Source organism: Myotis myotis, unplaced genomic scaffold, assembly GCF_014108235.1.
Source record: "Myotis myotis isolate mMyoMyo1 unplaced genomic scaffold, mMyoMyo1.p scaffold_m19_p_10, whole genome shotgun sequence".
NCBI classification, from domain to species: domain Eukaryota; kingdom Metazoa; phylum Chordata; class Mammalia; order Chiroptera; family Vespertilionidae; genus Myotis; species Myotis myotis.
In genome coordinates, this window is record NW_023416314.1 from 35,508,352 (window position 1) to 35,534,336 (window position 25,985).

At 46.6% G+C, this 25,985-nt stretch overlaps 1 protein-coding gene across 1 annotated transcript in view; it reads left to right on the forward strand.

Annotated features, from left to right (window-relative positions):
* Positions 1–25,985, forward strand: part of TENM4 (teneurin transmembrane protein 4) — a 734,586-nt gene that overhangs the window by 590,421 nt on the left and 118,180 nt on the right. Inside the window, exons 14-15 of the mRNA XM_036324847.1 lie at positions 6,816–7,016; positions 25,576–25,761. Of these exons, the coding sequence (XP_036180740.1) occupies positions 6,816–7,016; positions 25,576–25,761 (387 nt within the window). The remainder of the gene's footprint in view (positions 1–6,815; positions 7,017–25,575; positions 25,762–25,985) is intronic.

The following is a 25,985-nucleotide window of genomic DNA, read 5'->3' on the forward strand; positions in this document are numbered from 1 at the left end:
CAGTGTCCTCATCCATAGGTGTACAATTTTTTTCCAGTCTCTTCACGCACTCCCCACATCCCTTTCCCCTGAGAATTGTCAGTCCACTCCCTTTCTATGCCCCTGATTCTATTATATTCACCAGTTTATTCTGTTCATTAGATTATTTATTCACTTGATTTTTAGATTCGCTTGTTGATAGATATGTATTTGTTGTTAATAATTTTTATCTTTACCTTTTTCTTCTTCTTCCTCTTCTTAAAGGATACCTTGCAGCACTTCATATAATACTGGTTTGGTGGTGATGAACTCCTTTAGCTTTTTCTTATCTGTGAAGCTCTTTATCTGACCTTCAATTCTGAATGATAGCTTTGCTGGGTAAAGTAATCTTGGTTGTAGGTTCTTGCTATTCATCACTTTGAATATTTCTTGCCACTCCCTTCTGGCCTGCATAGTTTCTATTGAGAAATCAGCTGATAGTCGTATGGGTACTCCCTTGTAAGTAACTAACTGTTTTTCTCTTGCTGCTTTTAAGATTCTCTCTTTGTCTTTTGCTCTTGGCATTTTAATTATGATGTGTCTTGGTGTGGTCCTCTTTGGATTCCTTTTGTTTAGGGTTCTCTGTGTTTCCTGGACTTGTAAGTCTATTTCTTTCACCAGGTAGGGGAAGTTTTCTGTCATTATTTCTTCAAATAGGTTTTCAATATCTTTCTCTCTCTCTTCTTATGGAACCCCCATAATTTGGATGTTTATGCTTAAAGTTGTCCCGGAGGCCCCTTAGACTATCTTCATATTTTTGGATTCTTTTTTATTTTTTGTTTTTCTGGTTGGGTGTTTTTGCTTCTTCGTATTTTAAATCTTTGACTTGATTCTTGCGATCGTCTAGTCTGCTGTTGGACCTCTATATAATATTCTTTATTTCTGTCAGTGTATGCTTAATTTCTAGTTTGTCCCTTTTCATATCCTCAAGTGTCTCACTAGATTTATTGAGGGTCTCACTAAATTTACTGAAAAACCTTATCACCGTGGTTTTGAACTCTATATCCAATCATTTGCTTTCCTTCATTTCTGTCATTTGTGACCTGTTTCTTTGTCTCCACATTTTGGCTGCTTCCCTGTGTTGATAGAGTGGCTTTCTGTGCTAAGTATACTACAGGGCCCAGTGGCTCAGCCTCCCCAATTACCTGAGGTGGACACTCTTGATGCACCCCTTTGTGGGCTTTGTGCACAGTCTTGTTGTAGTTAAGCCTTGATTGTTGTAGGTATCACTGGGAGGAATTGACCACCAGGCTAATTGGCTGTGAGAATCAGCTGTGTCTACGGTGGGATAACTTCTCTGCTGGAGACACCCTTATGGGGCAAGACTTGCTTCAGTGGAGCTTTGGTGCTCACTGAGTCTGCCCCCTGAGTGTGTCCCTTATGGATCTGAAGAATTGTAATCTGGATGGTCCCACTCTGACCACTAGGTACACTGGTTCTGGGATCTCTAAGGAGGTGCTAATTTAGCCTCAGCCTGAGGCTACCCAGCAGGAGCTATGGAGAGATCTGCAGATTCCTCTTCTTGTTTGGGGTTTGGAGGTGCCCAGATGAGGCCCAGCCGTGAAGGAAGCAATGCAAGCTGCTGTGGGGCCTTGGGCCTTCTTTTGGATGTTCTGGGTCTCTCTGACCCAACTGCAGTTTGTTGGGTAATTTTAAATTGCAAAGGGACAGGCCATTCATATGTAAAAGCCTCTGCACACAGCTTGGGTGGGGTGGGGTCTCAGGGAATCAACAGGGCAGAACAAACAGCTATGGCTGATCCTCAACCCTACCCTAAGAAGCCCTGGGTCTCAGTGTCCCATGGTAATCGCTGCAAGCACCTCTAAGAGAAAGCCACCCTTGAGTTCTGCCTGATGCCAGACAGTCCAGTTTCTCCCCATATGAGTCTGGGTCCCCAGAGACTTGCCCAGAACTGGAGTTCAGAGCAGTCAGGAGCTTGTGACTCCCTCCCGATTGAAAAAGACAACCGCATCCTCAGTTGCCAGCCCTTGCCACGTGCGCCTCCATACCTCTGCACTTTACTTCCGCACCTCCTCTGAGTCTCAGTGTGCTTTTCTCTTTCCTTCTAGTTGTAGAATTTCCACTCAGCCAACCTTCCTGTGGTTCTGAATGATGTCCGTTTTGTCTTTTAGTTGTATTTTTGAAGTGGTTGTGTGAGGCAGCAATTTCAGGTGTTTACCTATGCCGCCATCTTGGTTTCTCCATCTGTGTACACACTTTAACAGATGATAACTCACTTAATTTTGAAGATGAATGGTATGTTAATAAATACTGACTTTATAATTATTCAAAGTTTATATACATGTATATGGGACACCCTTATATGCCTGTAAAAATCAAAGCTAGAAAGTGAACTGCTGATATAACCATGGCATCAGTTCTTTCCCAGGAAATCTAACAAGGTGAGATAAGTACCTATATGTATTTCACAAATGAAGAAACTGAGACCCAGGGAAGAGCATTGGCATCACCATGGTCATATAGCTAACTAACCGATGGCTGGGTCGGGATTCAACCCAGGCCTCCGCAATTCCGGTCAGTGCTCTTTCCTCTCGGCTGCATGGAAATTCCACACGAAAGGAGGAGTCCTCCTCACAAGCAGTCTAGAGTAGCTTTAAGAGCCCATACTCGGGAATCAGATGTAGGCTTGGGTCCCGGCTCTGACATTAACTAGCCTCAGCTCCCTCGTCTATAAAATGGGAATGCCTTCCTCAGAGGGCTGTTGGGAGGAGTGAATTAAATGATACATGTAAAGCTCAGTGTCTGACACATAGTAAATGCTCTATAAATGTTAGCTCTTATATTATTAGTTTATTCTGGGGACAACCGAAGCACAGTTCCTGTTCTCCTCCACTCATTTCCTCCAAGGTCTTTTGAAATGGATGGACTTTGCCTTGGAAACTGATGGATGATGCTAATAGTCGTTACCTCCCACTGTCCACTATCTAGGGCCCCAGCACCTTCTCCATGGGGTGGAAGGAGCTCTAACAAGAGCTAAATTTGGGATTTAACAGGTATTCCCCTCTTAAGGCATCATTTTCTCTCTAAAAAAAAATAGAGAGGGAGGGAGAGAGAGACTATAATGGGCCCATTTTTAAAGAGTGGGGAACAGGAAGGAATTAGTGTCTGAAAAGCATCGCCTCTCTGAGACAGGCTGTCTGCGGACCACAAGTGTGACTGCAGGTCCTGATTCCAGCCTATTCACGTTGACCAGATTGCTGTGGGCTGTCTGAGAGAGGAGGTGTGCCAGCCCCTCTCACAAAGGAACTTGGCTTTCTCTTCCTGACAATGGTGACCTTCAGCTGCTGTTCCTTTTCAGTTTAGTCACTTGAGGTGAAGACCCTGAGAAGGAAAGAGAAACAAAGAGGAGATTCCTCTTGGAGCTGTGGGGCTGTCCACCCCTGCCCCCCACGTTGTGTGGCCCGAGGAGGGGGATGGTCAAGCTCCACCGGTCCCTGGACAGTGCCCCAGCACAAGGGTACTTACAAAGAGAAGAAAAGGAGCTGTGTAGCTCTTTGATTTACATTATCTATTTGAAAAGAAATGTTTTTACTCCTGCTTTCTTTTCTGAGGAGGGCCATCTGGGACTGATTCCTTTTATTATTTCTGTTTCTCTGGTGAAACATCATTGAATAGTCCTATGTTTATAATGGGGTTTCTGGGGGCCTTTGCCCTCCCCCCCTCCTGCCTCCCCTCCTCCCTCAACTCTGTTCTAAGGGGTTTCACTGTGTTTATAAAACATCAGCTAACAAGCTTACTTTCCCCCCTCTCTGGCTTCCTTCTTCTGAAGTTTATTGGCCTATATTTTTTTAAAGCCTGAACCACGCCAACAGGGCGCTTGGAGGGGTTGGAGGAGGGGCAGAAGAGAATAACTTGGGCCTTTTGCAGTGAAAAGTGAGACTGTATTTTGGGTCCTGAAGAGCGTCTAATAGCTTGTGTGGTCACTGAAGCGTGGAACATTTGGGGCAACAGTTGTGCTTACAGCCTGGCCTCGCAGGCCGCATCATTTCATCAATGGGCTGAGCTTCTTCCAGAAATTTTGGCTTAAATGGCAAGCTCTGCAGAGGAAAAATATAACTGTTTGGCACCTCTTCTAAGGAGAAACTAAGTGAGACTGTCTACACGAAGTTCAGCCGCCTCCCTGCCAACTTCTCCCGGGCCCTCCAGCAGCCCATCTTCCCATGTCACACAGTTTCCTGCAAAATAAATATCATGCGGGAAACCACCCCAGTGTGATGGGAAGAGGTCACTTGAATCCTGTCCTAGGGTCTCTGTCACCCCAAAGGCCCCAGAAAGGGAGGGCAGGCCCACAGTCTAGGTAGGATCTCCATGGCAGAGCATTACGATGGCTCAGATAATGGCCCCGAGTTTCGGATGAGCAGGGACAGTGTTCTCCAGGCAGGAATCTCAGCCAGTTCAGCTCAGGTTTCCTGGAGCTGCCTTCCCTCTTTAGAACTTCCCTGGAGTTCCACACTCACTCTACCAAGTTGACCTTCAGAAGCCAGGATTAATTGATGATGAATGGCCTGGAGGTAGCCTCTCACAGTCCCGTCTGATCTTTCCCAGCCTGAACCATCTTCGGAGAACGTGGAATTCGCTCCGCTGGTTCCTGGGTCCCTCACAGACGTACTGTGTCTGAGCCAGAGCAGGACTGTGCCGCCAAGGGCCTCTCGCTAAACTTGGCGCCCTCTCTGCTTGCTGGCTGACAGTGCAGATTTATAGATCCAACCTCAAGGGCCCCTCAGAGACAGCTCGAGCCCAAAGCTGGGGTCAGGTGTTCAGGGAGCCGGAAATGCCTTTATAGGTCCTGGGACAGGAATCGCTGACTCATTTCCTGACAGATTGGAAAACTCTCTGGATCTAGGGAATTATCATAGTAGCCTAATGGGCTGGAATAATCCTTCTGAGATCCTGAGATCCTGGGGCCAGTCATGAAAATTGTATCACTATTATTATTTTTATTCCTTTTAATTACAAGGCACTCCAGCAGGTCATGCCCAAACCATTATTAAATGGTGTCCTGAGACTGCCAGAGAGGAGATTCTTTGCCTTCATTTGGCTTTATTATTTCTCCACGTTGCCCTATTTCTTTCCTTGTTTTGTTTTCCTATGTTTTAACCATTTTATGTGTTTAAATCTGTGTATGTGATGAATGTATTTTTGAACCAGTCAGATGATAAAGAAAACAAAAAGTCATCTATACCAGCCAGGAGTGATTCAAATTTGAGTTACCACTGTGTGATCTTGGGCAACTTATTTTAACCTCTCTGTGCTTCAGTTTCCTCATCTGTAAAATAAGGCTAATAATGGTATTTACCTCGAAGAGTTGTTGTTAGGGTTAAATGAAATAATATATATATAAGGTATAAAAGAAAAATATAGCACAGGAGAGGAACTAAATTAAACTTAATTGTTATTATTGCTGTTGTGTTAGCATTATTATGTTTTTAGCAGTGGCTGCTCCTGATCTCTGGTCTTCTTAGTCATCATTTAAGTCATGAAACTGAACTCCTTTATAAACCTAAATAGTAAATGAGCTTTTTTTAATAAGCTGGCCCTCAGAATACACAGCCTGTTCCCAGAGTGTTGCCATCTGTAAAGTCTGCTCTTTTGTGTCTGAGACGCTAATATACCCACGCTGGGTTTCCCAGTCTTTTGTGCAAAAGTCAAATATATTGGGTTATAAAATTTAATTGATAACTAAAGTAAAAGCATGTCTGAATTATAAATGAGCTCTGACCACAATTTGCTACTGAATGTCCTGATAGAACTGAAAAACAGCTACTGATTTCCAACAACTTACAATTTATACAGTTTATATAGTCCTTTCAAATCCTCAGTGTCTTTGGTCCTCATAGCAACCTGAGAGAAAGGTAATTCTATCATACCTGCTTTATAGATGGAAGCTCAGAGCAAGTATATGTCTTGACCGTGGTCATTGAACCAGTATATTTTGTCCTGTGACCCTTGAATTTAGGACCTCAGAGGTCAAATGTTAAAACCTTTCCTCTGCAACATAGGGCTTCCTCATGAGCTCTTATAAGGAGGCCACAAGGTAGGAATTTGTATCCACATTTTACAGGTAAGGGAACCAAGACTCAGAGAGGTAAACAGTCCATCAGCAGGTAGAGTTGAGAAGCCAGGTTTACCATTTGCTAGGTACTGCTCTCCTCCATACCACGTGGCCTCTGCACAGGAAATCTGTGTCCTTCTACTCTTGTAGAAGACTGAAGAAACCCAAGCGACACTTAGAGAAATGGAGTTACACAGCTTTATTACGCCGGCAGTCTCAGAGGAGTCGCCTCCAGAGTCTGAGCAAACCAATATGGTGGAAGCCCTTCTTTTATCCCCTTTTGGTTTCTTTGTCCCCCAAATATGGATGGGGACTTCTGGACATTTCATGGGCTTTGCAAAAAGCCCAGTGGGTTGGGATGGGGGTCTTGAGATCATATCTAAGGGACTGGCCTGGCGTCAGCACTGATAACCCCCTCCGGGATTCATGGTTTATGGCCTCTGTAAAATGTGAGCATTTAGGTAACAGGTCTTGCCAAACCAGATTGTGGAGGAAAGGGGCAGTAACTTAATTATAGGTTATCAAGAATGTACATTAAGTTACTGCACAGACTCAGATTGCTAGCCCCCCAAACATCAGGGTTACATTGGAATTAGCCTTTTAGCCTTCTCACTACCAGAGTGTGGGAAGCCCCTTTACTTCACTACGAGGTACTTTGCTTAGAGGAGCCTCTCACCTTTGCTGGTCAGATACTTACCTGTGTTCTCTTTCCTTTGTGTCACAGTGGACTGCATGGACCCCACATGTTCTGGCCGGGGCGTCTGCGTGAGAGGCGAGTGCCACTGCTCTGTGGGATGGGGAGGCACCAACTGTGAGTCACCCCGGGCCACGTGCTTGGACCAGTGTTCGGGCCACGGAACCTTCCTCCCAGACACCGGGCTTTGCAGCTGTGACCCAAGCTGGACTGGACATGACTGTTCTATCGGTAAATGTGTGTGTTGGGTGTGGAGGGAGAGAAGGGCAGGGCATGGACAGAGGGAAGATGTGTCCACTGTGCCGTGTTCACCATTTCATCCTGATCTGCCCCTGACCCTGCTCTCAGACACATAGCAGTGCGTGCCCAAGTCTCTGATGTTTTTCTTCTTTTCCTGAACTTCAGTCTTCACCCTCTACTCTTAGATGGGCAGAGGACTGAAAAACCGTATCTTTACATCATTCCTTTCATAGTGGTGGCCTTGAGAGTCAAAACATCGCCCCTAACCAGTTAATTATAATAACAGATATTTCAGAGAAATCTCATCTCTCACTTTATGGTGGTCATCTCTGGAGGCCAGGCCAAGAGAACAGTGTGCCTAGGTGAGATCTTCCAGGATGGAGCTTTGGTTTCACTCATTCCTCAGAGGGAAGTCCAAGCTCAGTGTAGTCTTTAAGGATCTCTGTGACCTGACCCCCACCTGCCTTTCTGGCCAGATCCTCTGCAAGACTGTGAGTTCCATGAAGCTAATAAACATATCTTACTCACCTCTCCATCCTTAGGACTTAGCATAGGCCTGGCCCACAGCAGTACCTAGCAAATGGTAATGAATGAATGCATGCATGCATGAATGAATGAATGAACGAAGGAACAAATGAACACATGATGGAATGTGTTCTTAATTGTGGTATTTGGTTCAACATAGGATTTATACATATAGAGTTCAAAGAATTATTATATTGGCACCCTCTGTTTGTAAGCATTTGTTGATTTATAGACCCTCTCAAGATGAGGATTAATTGAGAACAGATGTGGATCCCCTAGCCTAGTACAGTATAGGTATAATAGAGGCCCGATGCACAGATTTGTGCACTGGTGGGGTCCCTCAGCCTGGTCTGTGCCCTCTCGCAATCCAAGACCCCTTGAGGGATGTCAGAGAGCCGGTTTTGGCCCGATCCCTGCCCTTCTCCCTCCCCTCTTCCCTCTGAGATTCATTAGTCTGTTCCATGTTTCCAGGTCTGTGGTTTCTGCTCCTGCATTGAGCGCCTGCCCCCTGGTGGTCAGTGTGCGTCATAGCTACTGGCCAGTAGGCCGGTTGCTTAGGCTTTTAGTTGATAGATAGATAGATAGATAGATAGATAGATAGATAGATAGATAGGGTGTTCACCTTTAGTGAACCTTAAGTAGTGTCCGCTACTTAAATACACACACACACACACACACACACACCCTGTGAGAATGGAATCATCATCCCTCTTTTACCAATTTACATAATACTGTACTCTTTGCATACTCATTGAGCACCTACTGTGTGCTAGGTACTCTTATCAGAAGGGATAAAGAGGTAAGAACATTTCTACCTTTGTGACCTTACATGCTAACAAAAGGGGAGCAGAGACAGAAAACAAACAAATGAAGAGAAATCAATGGATAAGGCCCAGAAAATTTTAAGTAATCTTACCCAGTGACACACAGCTAAAAAGTGATAGCATCTCTAGCTAAGTGTGTTTACCCTGAATCACTTTCCCCACCACATCACACTGTTTAAACTAAGTGAAGCTCAAGTCAGCTCATTATGTTGTGTATTAACAGTCCTGGTTGTGGTCAGGAAGGTAAGACCTTTGGCAACAATGAGATCCAAGCAGCATTTGTGCCTTTGGGATACTTTGACTAACCTTTCCTGCTGACGGGAGGATTGATGCTCCATACACAGTCTAAATAGGACTTTTATCCTCGTTTGCAAGGCTTGTGTAAAGACATGATTGCAAAGACAGATGTGCAGGGCCTTAGGAATAATTCTGTTTATAGCAATATTTCAGATGGTTCTCTTAAAGCTACACTGGGTTGTATTGTTCACCAAGCTAGTTTGTGATGCATATTTAACTATCCATGCATTGTTAATCCCTGATGAGCCTCCACAGCCTCCCTTGGAGGCAGGTATAATTTTAGGTGAGATCCTAAGCATCCTTTAGTTGGCCCTGTAAAAGGAGACAACAGGACCAATGGAAGGGGCTTTGCATAGAACTGTGAGAGCTCATCTTTCTCAATTCTGTGCACCCCACTCCCCACAACTGGTACCAAGCACACGTGTGGCTTCACGTGTGAAGGCAAAGAAGCACCATGTGTTGCAAAGGGTCCCTGAGTCCAACAGACCTGGGCTGAAACACTGGCCCTGCTACATACTAGTTATAACTTCGGGCAAGTCACTTCACCTCTCTAAGCTGTTAAATGGAGATAATAATAGTACTTACCTTGTAGAGTTATTTTTTGGAGAATTATTATTTAAAGAATTATTTAAGATAATGTTAAAAAAGCACTTAGTGTGCTACTTAGCCCATGATATGGGCTCATTAAATGTTAGCTATTGTTATGATCATGATTGAAATACCCATTGCTGAGAGCCCTGGATATTAACGAAGAAATCTGATAGAGCATTTGATAGAGGCAAGATGAGATATGCCTTTCAGGAATATCGATTGTAGTTTTTAAATCTCTAACATATAACTGTCTGAAATGGTGTTATGACTGCCACAAGGCCAGGAATTTGAAAGATGGCTTCAGAATTAGTCTCCCCCTTGAAACAGTAATACCAATTTGTGTTGTAAAGTGCCTCACAGCATATAAAGATTTTTCAGCCCAGACAGTGTGGCTCAGTGCTTGAGTGTTGACCTATTAACCAGGAGGTCATAGTTCGATTCCTGGTCAGGGCACATGCTCGGGTTGCGGGCTCCATCCCCAGTAGGGGGCATGCAGGAGGGCATCTGATCAGTGATTCTTTCTCATCATTGATGTTTCTATCCTTCTCTCCCTCTCCCTTCCTCTCAGAAATCAATAAAAACATATTTTATATAAAAAAAATTTAACAGATATTTCACACATTCACATGCGCGCATGGCACACACACACAGCTATCCCTCCCCCCCCTCCCCCCCCCCCCCCCCCCCCGTCCCAATAGCAGCACCAGCCCCGTGAGGCAGCATCACACTGAGGCTCTGGGAGTTGCAGCAATGTGCCTAAGCAACACTGGTCTTGGTGCACAGCACATCATGCCGTGCTGGGAGCCCAAGTCCAGCTTGCGGCCTCAGCTGGCCTGCTGCCCAGCACTCTGTGCTGCCTCCCCACAGGCCCCGGTATCTCCTCAGCTGTCACCACCCCTCCTGAAGCCAGTCCAAAGGCCAGTGAAAGCACTTGGACGGTGGCTGTCTCTCCAGATCCCCTGCTGTGTAGGCAGTACCTGCCTGGGCTCACTCCTGTTTCTGCCATGTGCTACCTGTGTGACCTTAGCCAGATACTTGACTTCTCTTGGCTTCAGTTTCCTTATGTGAAAAATAGTTAATATCAGTGCCCACCTCAGAGGGCTATGTGATCATTAAATTATATGAGGGATGTCCGCACGTGGAACACTGCCTGCCCAGAGTGAGCACGTCCTGTCTCCCCTCTACCCCCACCTCCCTCCCAAGGGCACTCTTACTCCATGGAAGTGAAACTCATCATTGAGTTTCAGGGACCACAGCCAAGGGACCCTTCACATTCAGGGAGCTAGGCACCAGGCTTTGTTTCAGAAGACCCGCTCCCCACTATGTGAATGGCTCAGCAAGTTGCTCCACCTCCGGACCCTCAGTTTCCTCCTAGGTAAAACCACCATGGGCTTCTGTGAGAATTCAGTGAGAAAGTACAGGCGAAGTGGTTAGCACAGTGTCTGGCACAACTCAGACACCAGCAAGCGGCTACTTCAGTCGTGTTATTTGTGTTATCTGCTCCTGGCACAGCAGGGCGGGTACAGGGCCCCCCCCACCAGGGCCCTGTTTCCCATTGGTAAAACAACAGCAGTAGCATCGCCTCCATCATCATCATCACTCAAATCAGCCCAGCAGACACAGTCAGAGTGCTTCTGACTGTGGGCTTGGCAGGAATGGGCCCCCACCGTCTGGCCCTCGGAGGAAGGGAGGGAGTTATTCCCTGAGAGGAGTGTCTTGCTGTTTGGCATGGAGAACAGGATTTCATGGAAGCAGCTTAAGTCAACATGCCCTGGACTCAGCAACCAGCCTGTAATGAAATGTGAGCTAAGGTCCCCGGCACTTTGGTTAGGTCTGTGGAAACAGTGAAGTCAGGCTTTATACAAGTGCTTACTCAGACCTCTGGGTTGCCAGCAACGTAGCTTCCAGTCTCATGCCAGAAATCCTTCCTTAAATCCAGCTTCATTGTGTGTCTTCCTTCCTGACAACACACAAGATAACTGTTTGAGCAGATCCCTGCCCGCAAAGAGCACAGGTTACACAGCCCATCCCCTACCCTCAGCACACCTCTGTCCTCAACTCTGGACCCAGGGGACTTTACTTCCTCAGTCCTTTGAGGGTGATCATAGTGATGATGATGATGATGGAGGCGATGCTATTGCTGTTGTTTTACCAATGGGAAACAGTTGGGGAGGGAAATAACTTGAAAGTAATGCAGCTAATCGGTGTCAGAGTTTTAATTAAATCCAGGCCCATTGTTTCCAAGTTCTCAGCTCTCACCTCAGGCCCCCTTCCCATCCAAAGAGGTTTCCTTGTCAGTCATCTTGTCTTTCTCCCTGACAAGCCACAGGATGGAGCATTGGCTAAAAAGACACCAGTTTCTTAGTGCTTGCCATTTCCCAACTACTGAACTAAGTGCTTGACAACCGTCATCTTAGTTAAGGTTCATCAGAACCCTATGAGGTAAGTGTTCCATTTTCCAGATGAGGAACTTGAAGCTCAGAAAGTTAAATTCCTTGCCAGCATCCCTCCCACTCCCCACCCCATCAGTAAATGGCAGATCTGGCTCCAAGGACCCTCCTCAGCTCTGTGGAAAACGGAACAATGTATTGCAACCGTGCCTGGATGCTTCGTAGCTTTTGCATAGGGTGGGCACGAGCAGCAGCACTGACAGCCCCTCCCTTCCCCGAGTACTTTCGTTAGCTTTTCATCCTCTTAGCTTGGAGCTACTTCCAAAAAGGGAAGGAATTTAACCTCTTCAGGATGGTCTTTAAAATTGGAAAAGCCTACCTTTTTGTCACACCCTAATGACTTCCAAAGAAGACTTCAGGATCGGTGGCATTTTCCAGGACCGCATTTCACTCGTGATCCCTTAGTCTTGCCATCTGCCCTCCATTGGCTCTCCCTCCTCAGAAGCCTCTGTCCCCACCGCATGAATTCATTCCTTGTTTCCACTACTCTGCGAGCCCTCTTCAATCTTGACTTCCATAAATGGCTTTCATTTGAGAGACCCTCTCACTACATTTTATTCCTTTTGGTCCAGTTCATAGAAGCAGTACATGGCAAAGAATCTGCCTCTAAAATGCTCACGCTGATGGGTTAGGGTTCTTATCATTTCATTGCAACCGAGTTTCATGGAATAACAGGTGGAGATGTTTGAGAGATTCGATGGTACAGGGTTGGAGGCAGCATGTGCGTGGTATTTGGAGAGAGACCAAGCCAGACTCTTTCTTTTCCAGACTCAGCTTATCCAGAGAATAGGGCTAATGACACCTGCCTTGCATTGTTGTTTTCCAAATTAGCTTTAATATGCATCAATGGAATGCCTAGCACCGTGGCTGGCATTCAATAAGCACTCAATAAAGTATTAGTATATATTTTTAGAATGAATGATTAGATCTAAATTAGCCAAACAGTCCTTAGACTCTAACACATTTTATGTTTGAGGGCAGTTAATATAGTGAAGTAGCCTCTGTCCTCAAATCCAGACTCTGACCTGCATTTGAGTCTATGTGACCTTGAACACCTTGGTTCCTCTCTCAGAAGCTCGGTTTCTTTGTGGTTCCTGAGTCTCTCCACTACCAACACTGGTCACCAACTCTAGATCAGTGGTTCTCAACCTGTGGGTCGCGATCCTTTTGGCAGTCGAACGACCCTTTCACAGGGGTCACCTAAGACCATCCTGCATATCAGATATTTACATTACGATTTATAACAGTAGCGACATTACAGTTATGAAGTAGCAACGAAAATTATTTTATGGTTGGGTCACAACATGAGGAACTGTATTTAAATGGCCAGAAGGTTGAGAACCACTGCTCTAGATGAAGCATCATTAATGTGCTGGCACCCTTATCCCCAGGTAATAGGGCCACAGAACATTAGCATCAGTCTGCTGTCAGGACAGCAAGCTTCCTGTGAGCTCCATTCAAGAGCAGAGCACAGCCTCCACAGAGAGAGCACCCAGCACAGCTCCACACCTGCGCACCTGCACACCTGCACACCTGTGCACCTGCACCCACCCCTAACATGCACATTGTCTACTTCATTTACTCATGAACTTTTCTGGCTTCCCTATGTGTGGGCAAGGGGCACTGAGAATCAGACAGCCACAGTCCATGAAGGAAGCAACACCTAGTATAAGACATGACTAGAGCTCTGATGATGTGTGTACAGCAGGGTTTGCGAGCACAAAGCCAGGAGCAGTGAGCTCAGCCAAGAGAGGATGAAGAGAGGGACCTGAGAAAGTCTCCCCCAGGGAGGAGACTTGTAAGCCAGATCTTGAGAGAGGACGCCCTGGTGACAAAGGAGGGAGCAGTCCAGGCAGAGGGAAGAGCACGCACAGAAGCATGAGCCATGCAGGAGCACCATCTGTTTGGAAAGCCCTCCTGGGACTGACTGGAGAACAGGAGCCACAGGAGTGTGGGCAGGAAGCTAGGTCAGAAAGGTAGGCAGGGTCCAAATCACGGAGTTCACTGAATGCCTTGCTGGAAATCTTGGATTAAAAAATGTTTCAATGGCCCTGGCCAGTGTTGCTTAGTGATTAGAATGTTGGCCCTGAAACCGAGGGGTCGTGGGTTCAATTTCTGGTCAAGGGAATGTACCTGGGTTGCAGGTTCAATCCCAGCCTGGTCAGAGTGCATGTGAGTGGTAATTCATCGATGTGTCCCTCTCACATCGATGTTTCTCTCTCTCCCTTCCATTCTCTCTAAAATCAATGGAAGAAATATCCTTGGATGAGGATTAACAAATCAAAAAGATGTTTCAATGCATGTTGTAGATTTTCCTTTCAGACTCCCTAGTAGGGCCCTTTCTTTAGCTCTCTCAGCTTGACTTGGCGTAGGTTCTACCTTTACTTAGGGGGGGGCCTTCTAGAATCCTCGCTCAGATCCTCTGAGCTTCCAGTTTCTTCTCTATTGCTCTCATCCCCCACCAAAAAGAAAAGCAACTCACAACACATATTTAATAACAATAATAACTAGATGGATAGGGACCAGAAAAGCTCTTATCAAATTAAGTCACAATTGACCGCAAAAGAAGTTTGATGACTTAAAAAAATAAGCTGCAAGTAGCAACAGGGTTAAAAAAATTAAAGCTCTAAATATAGCAGTTGCATTAGTGTTAGATTTTGAAAATAGTAACTCAATTTTATTTACGAGGCAAAATATAATTACATTTAAATTTGAGGGAACAGAATTTAATTCTTACTAATGACAGAAAGACTGAGTGAGATGCTTTATTGCCAGAGAAATTGTCTTACGTTCATGGATGGTAGAGAAAATTAGATCCAGCGTTGAGCATTCTCCCCTGTTACAAGTGTCATTTGTGTAGCCGGAATTGTTCCCTCTCTAAGGCAGCATTAGCTTCTCAGCCCTGAAAGCACAGTACCGACATCCAATTAAACATCAAAAGGAAATGATCAGACTGGACTGTTTCTGTATAGGTATGTTATGGGAGGGGAAACTCAGGGTTAGAATTTCGCCCGAGGAATAACATCCACTGAGACTTGACATTTCCTGTACCCCTTCCCAGCAGCAAGTGCTAGCCTAAAATCAAAGTTCAGAATAATAAATATCTGAGAGATTGACACCGAGGCAGAGAAAGAAGAGGAGGTGCTGGGAGCAGGTGGATACGAGCCCACCCATTGTCTAGGAAGTCATGCGGAGGTTTAAACACAATGAGATGGTCAGTTCCTAACATTTAATCAAAGGCTGGGAAATTGGGTCCAGACAGGAGGACTACGAAATACTGCCAGAGTTAAAGGTTGACAAACCAGGAGCTGTCAGCTTTGTAATTTAGTAGAATTCCCCCCCGACAGCCCTGGAACCTTTTCTATCACAACCGGAGCTCTTCAGTATGCAAATGTAAGCCCTCCTGAAATTGGGTTTCTGAATCAGGTTTCTATTTGGATGCCCAAGCTGATATCTTACATGAAATCTCTGGTTGTCTTCCTGAATCGAACTGCTGGTATGATAACTTGTAATTTAAAAATAATAACTGTTCTTGGAATGGAAATTTTACAAAGCTCCTTTATGTATGTGCTTCATGATTGATTCAAGCAACAAATCCATAAGTTTCTGACATTGCAGATGGTGTTATTCTCAGGAAACCAGGGTTCAGAGAGCTTGGGTGACTTGCCCAAAACCACTCTGGGGAAACAAGATTCCAGTCCAGCCTTCCTGGGCTTCAGAGCCCATGCTCACCCCCTGCATAACTCTGCCGTTAGCTCTTGCCAAGGTTTATGCTGATACTGTCGATGAATCCGGTATCAGGTTTCTAAAGGGCCACTTTATAAATTTGGTACGACTTCCAGGAACCAGGTGAGTTGGATCACAACCAACAGTGTAGTGGACACTACCACCAGGGTACAAGGGAAAGAGCAGTTGCTTTCTGGGGTGATCCGGTGGCTTCTTGGAGGAAGGGGGATTGATGGTGGGTCATGGAGGTTGGATCTGAGTTGGCAGAGGTGGAAAGAGGAGGCAAGCCCCTTGCAGCAGCCCCCTGGGGAAATAAAAAATCTGCAACAAAGATGAGACAGATCCTGGAATTTTCTAGGGTATTTGTGGCAGCAGTGAGAGGGGAAGAGGTGAGAGAAGTTGACAGGCCTCAGATCATGAAAGGCCTTGAAAGAATTTAGGTTTGATCTGTCAGTGGGAGCCACTGGAAAGTTTTAAGCAGAGATGCGGCACAGTCAGGTTTGGTTTTAGGAAGATTACTCTGATACTGGCATGCAGTTGGAGGTACCTGGAGGACATCCAGGTAGAGGTGTCCAGGAGAGAGTTAGATAGATGAGCACATGATGGGCCTTTCACAGGGGATATCATGGTTGGAGGTCTTTGGGAAGAACATTGAACATCAGCCTGTCTTTCATTTCACCCTTTTGGGTCCTTTCCGTGGGGTTTGGCTAGTGGTCCAGCCCTGGCTGAACATACACATCCCAGTCACGTTCTTCAGCTTCTCTGCTCACCGGCCCTTGGCTAGCTTGTTATCCTTCAGCAAAGTCAGACCCTATTCGAAGGCCTCCTCCACGCGAGACCTGAACACCTCTAGGCAGGAAGCCCAGTGCCCTCCAATTAAGATGAACAGCAGTGGCTGCTACTGCTTCTGAGAGGGGTGCTTCAAAACGCTTGAAACGCTGGTCCTCGGGGAAGGAGGTGTGGAGACCGCTACGCACTGACACACCGAAATCCACTCTGCTGCCTGGGTTGAAAGCTTCCCCAGCTCCTTGAGTGAGGTGAAAGGCCGCGCAGTTTCCAAGGCTCATTAGCTGGCTGCCATCTCGATCCAATCCAGGGGACAGAGCCACGGCTTGGAGCAGCAACCGGGAGGGAAGTTGAAAAGCTCAGGAGAGTGGCTTGGTTTGGCCTCAGTGTCAAAAGGAGACTAATTACTGTGAGGAAGTCGGAGGCACCTTCCTGTACCTTCCTCCCCTTCTGGCTTCTTCCTGAAACCGGCCCTGAGACTAAAAAGCCATCTGCCCCTTTAGTGAGAGAGGGAGGGAGGGAGATCAGGTGCTCTCTGCGAACCAATTTGTTCAAAACATAGGGATAGCTGGCCTGTGGGAGAGAAAGTTAACTTGTAATTAGTTGACGGTGTGCCGGTGTGTTCTCAGTTATGCATTGGAAGACTTGAGTTGCTTGAGGATAGGAATAATTTGATATAATTTCTGAATCCCCAGTCTAGGGGCATCTAACACACGGGTGTGCGATACGAGGATGGGCAAAAGTAGGTTTATAATTGTTCATATGGAAAAAGACATGCAGGTTATGATTATTGCAAGAGTGTCATAAACTCTGTGTTTTGCATACTCACAACTATAAGCCTATTTTTGCCCACCCTATCTATTTTTAAATCTATTTTTATCTATATTTAAGATTCTGGTAGATAGGTGCCCTGGTCACCATTTTATAAATGACAAAAATAAAGAGTCGGAGGTGTGCAGTATTGTTTCCCATAGCTGGGGCGTAGCAGAGCAGGCTCTTATATCCAGCCAGCTTGAACCCAGGCCTCTGTCCTGTGCACAATCATAGAGCCTTGAGCGGTTCCATCAGGCACCTGCCTCGTACCACTGGAATCTGGCACTACGGGAATGCAGCAGATCTGTTTCCCGGGCAAGACACTGTGGAATGCGGAGTTTAACCTGAGGATGGCAGGGCTTGGAGGTAACACGAATAGCCCTGATAAAGAAAAGTCCACAGAAAGAGCCCTGGGAGCACAGGAAGTGAAACCCCTTCCACCTGGGGCACCAGAAAGAGGCCTCGAGAAAGAGGTGGCGTTGGAGTCAGAACTCAAAGCACATTTAGAGTTGAGCATGGGGTAGAGGGTAACCCAGACCGTGGAGGCACAGAGGAGGAACCAACGAGTGTGGTGAGCGCCCCACCCCCACCCCCTTTTAGCCATTTGTCTAGCGGGGCCCTTTATTAGTACATGCCCTTCTCCTAAGGCAGCCATCAGTTTCTTACTCAGGTACTGACATGCGTGTCAATGTGCAGCAAAGGGCAAGGCATTCCTCTCTCGGTGCCCTCGTGTTCCTGTCTGTAGAATGCAGAGCATCTCTGAGGTGCCTTCTCTTGCTGTGACCATAAAACCGGCTCCAAATTGTCCTCCTCTTTTTGTCTCTTGCCCCTAAACCTGCCTAAAGGAGATCCCCTGGCCAGGACCAGGCCACTTCCTGCCCAACGTCAGCTCGCTCCTGGCTCCCTCTCCTTCTCCTTCCTTCTCTCTTGTTCCCAGGGTCCTTCACCTCCAGCTGTTCCCTTCAACATTCACAGCTCCCTCATCTCTGTGCCTTTCTCCTACATCGACCTTGCAAAACCCAGGACCATCCCAACCACTCGCCATCTCTGATCTTAGAGCTGGGCTTCTGAGCACCGGAGCCAAGTCACATCCTGCTCCTGATCTTTAGCATCTCCTGGGCCCTCCCAGCTGCAGTCCTCTTGCATTTTGTGAGTTATTTCTCTCATTCCCAAGGGGCTCTTTCAAAATTCCACATCTGTTCATCTGCATCCTGCTCAGCAGAGAGTTCTACCTCCCTGAGAACATCAAAGCATTAGTTATGCGCTTTTCCATTATCCCAGCCTGTCCCTTACACGGGTCTCTGCCTACCTACCTCTCACCAGAGGATGAGGTGCCCACCACACCTGCCCCTCTTTGTGCTCCAGACCCAGTCCTCCAGCTATGCAGAGGAACCTCAGTTGTTGACATCACCCCCTTGCTCTTCCCAGTATCTTCAATCCCTCCCTCCCCCTGGACCTTTCAGCACATAACTGTGATATGGTTGCCACACAGTGAGTGTTTGTTCTGTGGAAGAGTGTACAATACCAGGCACATTACATGGTGTTCGTTTAAGCCTCACATGAACCTGAGATGTTGGTGTCTGTATCTTACTTTGCAGAAGAGAAAGCTGAGGCACAGAAAGATGAAGTCCCTTGCCCAAATCACACAGTTAGTGGGATGGTTGGATGACATGATGGATGGCTGGGTTAATGGATGGATGGAGGATGAACAGACAAATAAACAAAAGGAAAAGTACTTAATATGAAGAACATTGGGTCAGGGTGAGGAAGGAGACTCAGACTTTTATTTCAGAGATCCTATAGTTTAGCTGGGATGATGATCTAATACATAATTAACCGTCAGGGAGATATGTCATATTACATCTGAGATTTTGCCTAAACCTGGTCCCACAATTTGCAGACCAAATAGCTGTGTTAATCCTAGTGACCTTTCATTCTAGCTAAGTATCTTTGAGCAAGTCCCTTAATCTCTTCAAGCTGTTTTTCCTCAACTACAATATGGGAGTGAAAATACCACTGCAGGACTGTTGGGAAGATTGAATGAGATAACACTTGTATGCCACCAACAATGGTCCTACATTTCCTCCCTTTTTTGCCTCCAAAGCTGTGCAGTGTGGCTTGGACTTAAAATGTACCAGGATTTCAGAGAAATTCCCCAAGCTGTGCACTAACTCCAATAAGTGAGTGATGAAACAGCATCCTAGTGGGAATCATTTTAAATTATTTAACCCTCTATTAAAATGTCTGAAGCCTTAAGATGTAAGGTCACTCTAAGAACCTCAGATCCTAAGAAAAATGGAACAGTTTTCACTGCCATCACTTTCTGTGCTAAGCACAGGCTTATTAAAGGGCTTCCCGGGAGGTCTCCCTGGGCCAAGCCTCTATTTATATACATCCCTGGAATTTTAAAAATAGCTGCACCTGGATCTGTTCCTAGCTCAGCAGGAAAGTGCACAGATCCTTGGGTGAGGTCCCCTCCACCCCCCACTCATGTCAATTTTGAGCATCTTTGCAGAGAAGAAATTTTATGGGAAAATTATCTATCAGTCTCTCCCTTTAGGGGAAAGGCACGGCTTCCCCTACCAGCTATTTTAATGAACAGGATTGTAAAGTAAGTCAGGACAAATTAAACCATAGCCCCAAGATAGGGCCTTCATCCAGGCTCTTATGAAATCAACATTTAATGAGAGGAGCCTGGGGCACAATTAACCAATAGCTAAAACTTCTACCTTCCCCTACCCTTTTCACCTCTTCCTCATGTATCCACCTCCATTACAGAAAGAGAATAGTAGTGACACAGACATTGGCATGAAGGGTGATGTGTGTGTGGGTGTAAGGACTGAGACACTTGAAACTTACAGCGATTTTGGTTGAATACTGGAGAAATGAGTTTCTTTTCTTTTTTTTTTTTAATCCTCACCTGAGGATATTTTTCCGATTGATTTTTAGATAACGCAGTAGGTGAGAGAGAGAAAGACATTAATGTGGGAGAGACACATTGATTGTTTACCTTCTGTACACCCTCCGACTGGGGCCAGGGATAGAGCCTGCAACCCAGGTACATACCCTTGACCAGAATAGAACGCGGGAACCTTCAGTCCTCCAGCTGACGCTCTACCCATTGAGCAAACCCGGATAGGACAGAGAAGATGAGTTTCTAAGAAGGTTAGGCACAAAGGAGACTGAGCCCATGTGCATATGTTTAACCAAATAAATTTTGCACAGTATGGCACTGAGCTAGAGTTGAGCCAACTGACATAACACCTCTTCCATGGAGCTTTTAAAATTCATCTGTTCTCTCAACAAATATTTGTTGAAAGCTCATGCTGTGCCAGGCCTGGTGCCTGCTGTCAGGGAACCATGATGAATAAAAGCTAGAGCCTGCCATCAGGTGGGCTTTAGAGAGATGGATGTGGACAGGTGAGGCAGGGCATAGGTGGGATGGGAAGGGGAGTGTCTAGGAAAAGGCCTGAGGTGTCATTGGGCCTAACCTGGTTCACCTCCAAGGACCTATACAGCGCAGTCAAGAACTTTATAGGCATGGAATTTAGAACAGTGGGGCATTTTCATCTGTTTTCAAGAGGATGCCTAGGCTACAAATATAAATAGCTTCTAACTGGGTTTTGAAGGTCTTGGCTGATGGTACCAGAGAAAGGGCTTAATATCCAAATTTTGAGGCTATTACTAGAAAAGCAAATATTTTTCTCTTCAGGAAGATGCTACTCTGCCAGGGGACTAGGAGTTGTGCTGATACAGGATGTCTTAGGTCCCCATCAGTCAATCATGTACATAGCACAGTTGGCATAGACCTTTTCACATATACTTCTTTCAATTATCCCTCCTCACCCTGTGGGGGACCATTATTACCCTCCCCATTCTGGTGGTGAAGAAGTGTGGCTCAGAGAGATTAAGTCATTCTCTCAAGGACTCCACAGGGACCCAAGGAAACTGGGGGTCAGAATCTGAACCAAAGTCTATCCTATGAATTGTGTACTGCATGGAACTTCAGAAGAGTCCTCCGGCTCTGACCCTCCAGCATTTAGTAAGAAAGCCCTGATGTTAATCACATGAAAGTCAGCCAGCGTTTATCAAATGCTCACCTGTACTGCGTGTGTTGCATAAACAAGAATTCACAACTGATCTTCTGACTTCAGTCTGGTATACTTGCCACTCCACCTCATTTCCTTTTTTATAAGACTGTATGGGCACAGTTGATCACACATGGCACTAGGCTAGCAGCTTCCCTTCCATTCATGTTGAGGTTTAATTGATTGAGCGTATGTCTGCCTGCCATGCTAGATGTCAGCTTCTTGAGGTCAGGAAAGAACCCTGTCATAGTCACCACTGGCTCTCCAGCGCCCGCTAGAGTGAGAAATTACAAAATTAAACAAATGAGCGTAATTCCTACATCAGCTCTCTGCAGAATGGGTGTCATCCCTGCTTTACATTTGAGGAGACTTGAGACCTAGAGACCAGCCGTGACCCAAATTTCACAAAGTCTCACTTACGTCACATAAAGGGCTTATGAGCTGTCAAAGCCCATTCTTTAGCATTATACTGTTAGGTTTTCACCACCACTCTGCAAAATTCTGTTTGCTTTAATGTCAAAGCAGAATCTAGAAGGAAAAATAAAGGAGTTCCTTTTATTTCAAGTACAAAAGTATATATATATATATATATATATATATATATATATATATACACACACACTAGTATATATGACGAGATCGGGCGCGTTCAGGGTGGTATGGCCGTAGACTACACACTAGTATATATAAATACAATAACAACGGTGCCTATGGCTTGAGGACAAATGATAAAGTAGCATCTCAGGTTTCTGAGATGTCAGTGGGTCCATCTGCTCAGGCAGAAGAGAATCTGGACACTGACAGGTTGTGTGACTGTCAGCACCCCATAAACATCAGGGTCCCCCTGTTCAGGCCCCTTCCATTAAAATGTGTAAGAGCTCACAACCCAACATGTAAAGGGCGGATGAAGGGGTGACCAGCCATTAGGCAACTGGCGCTCCAGGCCAGGAGAGCTCATCTAGAGGAACTGGAGAGGAAATGGGGCGTTTGGATGGACAGCTCCGTGATCTCTGGATGAGAACTGTGGAGGGTCTCATTTCACTTCACATCTATCCAGGATCTGATTTGTCACAAAGAATAAACAACAGGGCCAGAAAATGGGGAGATGTGCTTGAAGAACCAAGTTTCCCTCAAAGCAAAAGCTGCCCCTTTGCCTCTCCGTGCCCTTATCTGGAAAATTCCTGTCTTGTAGCATTGCTCTGAGGATTGTCCAATGAGGAAGAAGGACCAGAAGACCACCTGACCTTGTAGAATTCCCTTGCATTGTCTGGGTCTCAGTAGCATCACCTCTAGGAAAGATAGCAGCATTGTTTAACAGTTCAATGAGACATGGTACATGAAGGGTGCTTTGCAAACTGTAAAACCTGAATAAACGTTCATTATTAAACCAAGAACAGCTTTCCCACACATTCCTCATTTGATCTAACACCAGCCCTGTGAGATGGGTGAAGTGGGAATTATTATTCCCGTTTTACAGAAATGGAAAGCAAGGCTCAGTGAATTCCATAACTTTCAACTTGCAGATTACCCAGCCAACAAGTGGCAAAGCCAAGGGTAGACCCCAAATCTGTCTGATCCTAAGATTCCAGGTTTTCCTTCATTGCACATAAGCAAAAGGGTGCGGAAGTGAGTAATGCCTGCAGATTAGGTGGTTAGTCTTGGAATGCCAGTATCAGTCTGTGTTTTATCTGGACTATGATTCCTGGAGGGAGGGGATCATATCTTATTGACCCGTGGATTCCTGGCATCAGGCAAGTCTCTGGCACATAGTGGGCATGCATGGAATATTATTGGAGGAATAATGAATCAGTATGAATTTATCAATACCTGCTATGTATTAGGAACTCTGTACCCTCTGAACTGGGTGCTATCATCATCCCCATTTTATAGAGGAAGACACTGAAGCTCAGGGCCAGTGGATAGGCTGCCAATGGTTGAATAACTGGCAGAATTAATATTTGGAGGCACATCTGATTCCAAGTAACTAGCTTTTCATCCCACTGCTTCCAGCCTGCTTAATAAGGGATTGAACTACCTATTGGCTAAGACCTGAAGTCAAGCTGTGGAGAGAGCCTGCCTCCTCGGCTCTCCACCCCCATCAACTCTGCACGCCCTGCTGCCTGAAGCACCCAGGCAGTGGCCCCACCTCACTGCCACAATAAACTGCCACCTGAAATAGTGCTGAGTATAGCCAAACAGATGCCAAGCCAATCTTCCCTCTTGGCTTCCCTGGAAGCTCTAGCCCTGAGTGCAGGCTCTGCCTCCAGAGTCAGCAGGGGCCAGGGCCCTAGGAGCGAGGTGCAGAAGGGATGGGAACTGCAGAAACAGGACTCAGGGAGGCCTGGGGCCTGCAGAGTGTCATTGTGGTCTGTGTGCGAAGAAGGGAAAGAAGCTTGAAGGGCATTCTGAGAAAGGCCCATTCCAGGAGGACTGTTTGGTGGAATGACACTGCTACCCACCTCCCCTCACTTGGCAAGTTTCCCTCAGAGCAACTCACTAGAGATAAGCAGATAAATAGTCCTGGACTGATTTCCACCAGGCTGAGTAGGGTGTTTATGATCTGTTTTACAGTCTCAGGCACCTATAGCCCCAGGCAAACACAGATTAATCCATTAGCCAACAACCTTAATTAAGGGTCGGTTCTGTGCCAAGATTTGTGTTGGGTATCAGGCCTAGACCTGATTAGAAGAATTCAATCCAGACTCGGGCGTCCCTAGTCTGATACTGAGACAGACACAGAAACAGCAAACCACTCCACCATGTAGAGTGGGAAGGCCAGGAGCAATAGAGCAACCACAGGATGAATCGAAGGCGATTCCTCTCAGCAGGAGGGACACTTGAGCTGAGCCTCAGGGTAGATGATGCTCTGTAACATAGAGGGTACTTATGATGTAGACATAAAGTTCCCTTAGAGCCGGAAGGAATAATGCCATCAGGTCCCCCCTGCAGTAGATGAGGAAACTGACACCCAGGGAGGGGAAGTGACCTCCCCAAGGTCACATAGCAGATTAGTGGCTGAGCAGGCACAGATCTTGCAAACCTGATCCTTGGACTCCTAGTCTAAAACTCACTGTCCCGAGAAACATTTCTTGAGTTTGTGGCCTTTGCCGTTTGCCAAGCCCTTTCTGTCATCCATTTTACTGCATGCTCATCACAGCCCTGAGGGTCAGCACAGGGGCTATGAGGCAGCATCAGTACTGCCCACACTCCGCACATCAGAGACGTCAAGGAACCTGGCCAAGGTCACGCAGCTCAGAAGCTCCTGAGTCTGGCTCTACGTCAGGGCTCTTGCACCCATTTTACAGCAGCCTCTCTCCTCCCTTCTCAGGCAGTGTGCTTGGCAAGGTGTCTGGCGTGGGAGCTCACTATAAATGGTAACTCACTGTGTTATTTTTTAATTCTTGAACATTTTAGCCATTGCCTTATAGACTCATAAGAAGGACTGAGCCTCTAGGACCTCATTTCTTCTTTTTCTCAAAAATAGCTAGACGATTAGTAGCTTAGAAGGGAGTAGTAATGGGCAAATGCAGTTTGGTACAGGTGCCAATTAACTTAATTTGAAAGAAACTAAAGGTGTTGGGATTTTCATTTGAAGATGGTTGGGCCACGAGGCACAGAATCGAGTCAGGGTCTCCCTCTAGAGCCCTGGCAGGGGGCATCACGGCCATGGTTAGTCAGCCCGGTCCCTAAACAGCAGTTGTGTTTGGGAGCCTCCACAGCCTCTGCCTGGATGATCATGAAGCTGCGCTGACCCCAGGCCCCAGGGGCTTGTGAATCAGATCATGTACGTGTTGGTGAAGGGCCAGACAACTCCCACTGTGGAGTGCCCCCCCCCCCCCATCTGATTGCTTTGGATCAGAGAGGCCATTTAGATGGTGCTTGGAATTGCAGTGGCAAAGCATTCAACATACACCTGGCAAAAGCACAAACCAGCCACCTCCTAGAGTACATGAGGCCCAGGGTCCAGCCTTCCTTTCACCCCTCGTCAATCAGAGTCAAGGTTGGACCAAAACGCAGGCCCCAGAACACGCCCACTAGCCCTTCTGTGGCGATCGCAGACTCATCCTCACTGTTTTCACACATAACCAGTTTTTAATTAAATTTGACTTTTCCTCCCATCTGTTCAGCGGGACAGTCCCCTTTGGAAGTGGCAAGCACAGACGTGGGGACAGGTTGGCAATAGGGGAAGCAAACAGAGCAGAGCCCTTCCATCCATCCTATTTTTTGAAGAATGGGTTTGGGACAGGCTTCTGTCCAGAGAATTGTTCTTGCCTGAGGGTCATTGTCCACAAAGATTAGCTTCCCCAGCCCCTGGAATCCCAACTGCTCCCAGAAGCCAAGGAAGGTAGCCAAGTGTGACTCTTGTTCCCAGCAACAACTTGCTCAGTATTTTTTTTTTCTTTCTCCTCTCTCTCCTGCTTCTCCTGGCCCCTCCTCTTCCTCCCCACAGAAATTTGTGCTGCCGACTGCGGGGGCCACGGTGTGTGTGTGGGGGGCACCTGCCGCTGTGAGGAAGGCTGGATGGGGGCGGCCTGCGACCAGCGGGCCTGCCACCCGCGCTGTGCAGAGCATGGGACCTGCCGCGACGGCAAGTGTGAATGCAGCCCCGGCTGGAACGGCGAGCACTGCACCATCGGTAAGATGGGCCGGCGGGTCCGGGGTGGCTTCTCTGACCTGCACGGTGCCTTTGTCTGTCGGGTACTTCAGGGCCAGGGCTGACTCCACTGCATGTGGGAACTGGGCAAAAAGTCCTTTCATCTGGTGACATTATGGTTGGCATTGCCTAGACATCAATTGGACTAAAACTCATCACTGGACACTAACCTCCCTTCCTCCCCAATCTGCATTTCCCAGATTCCA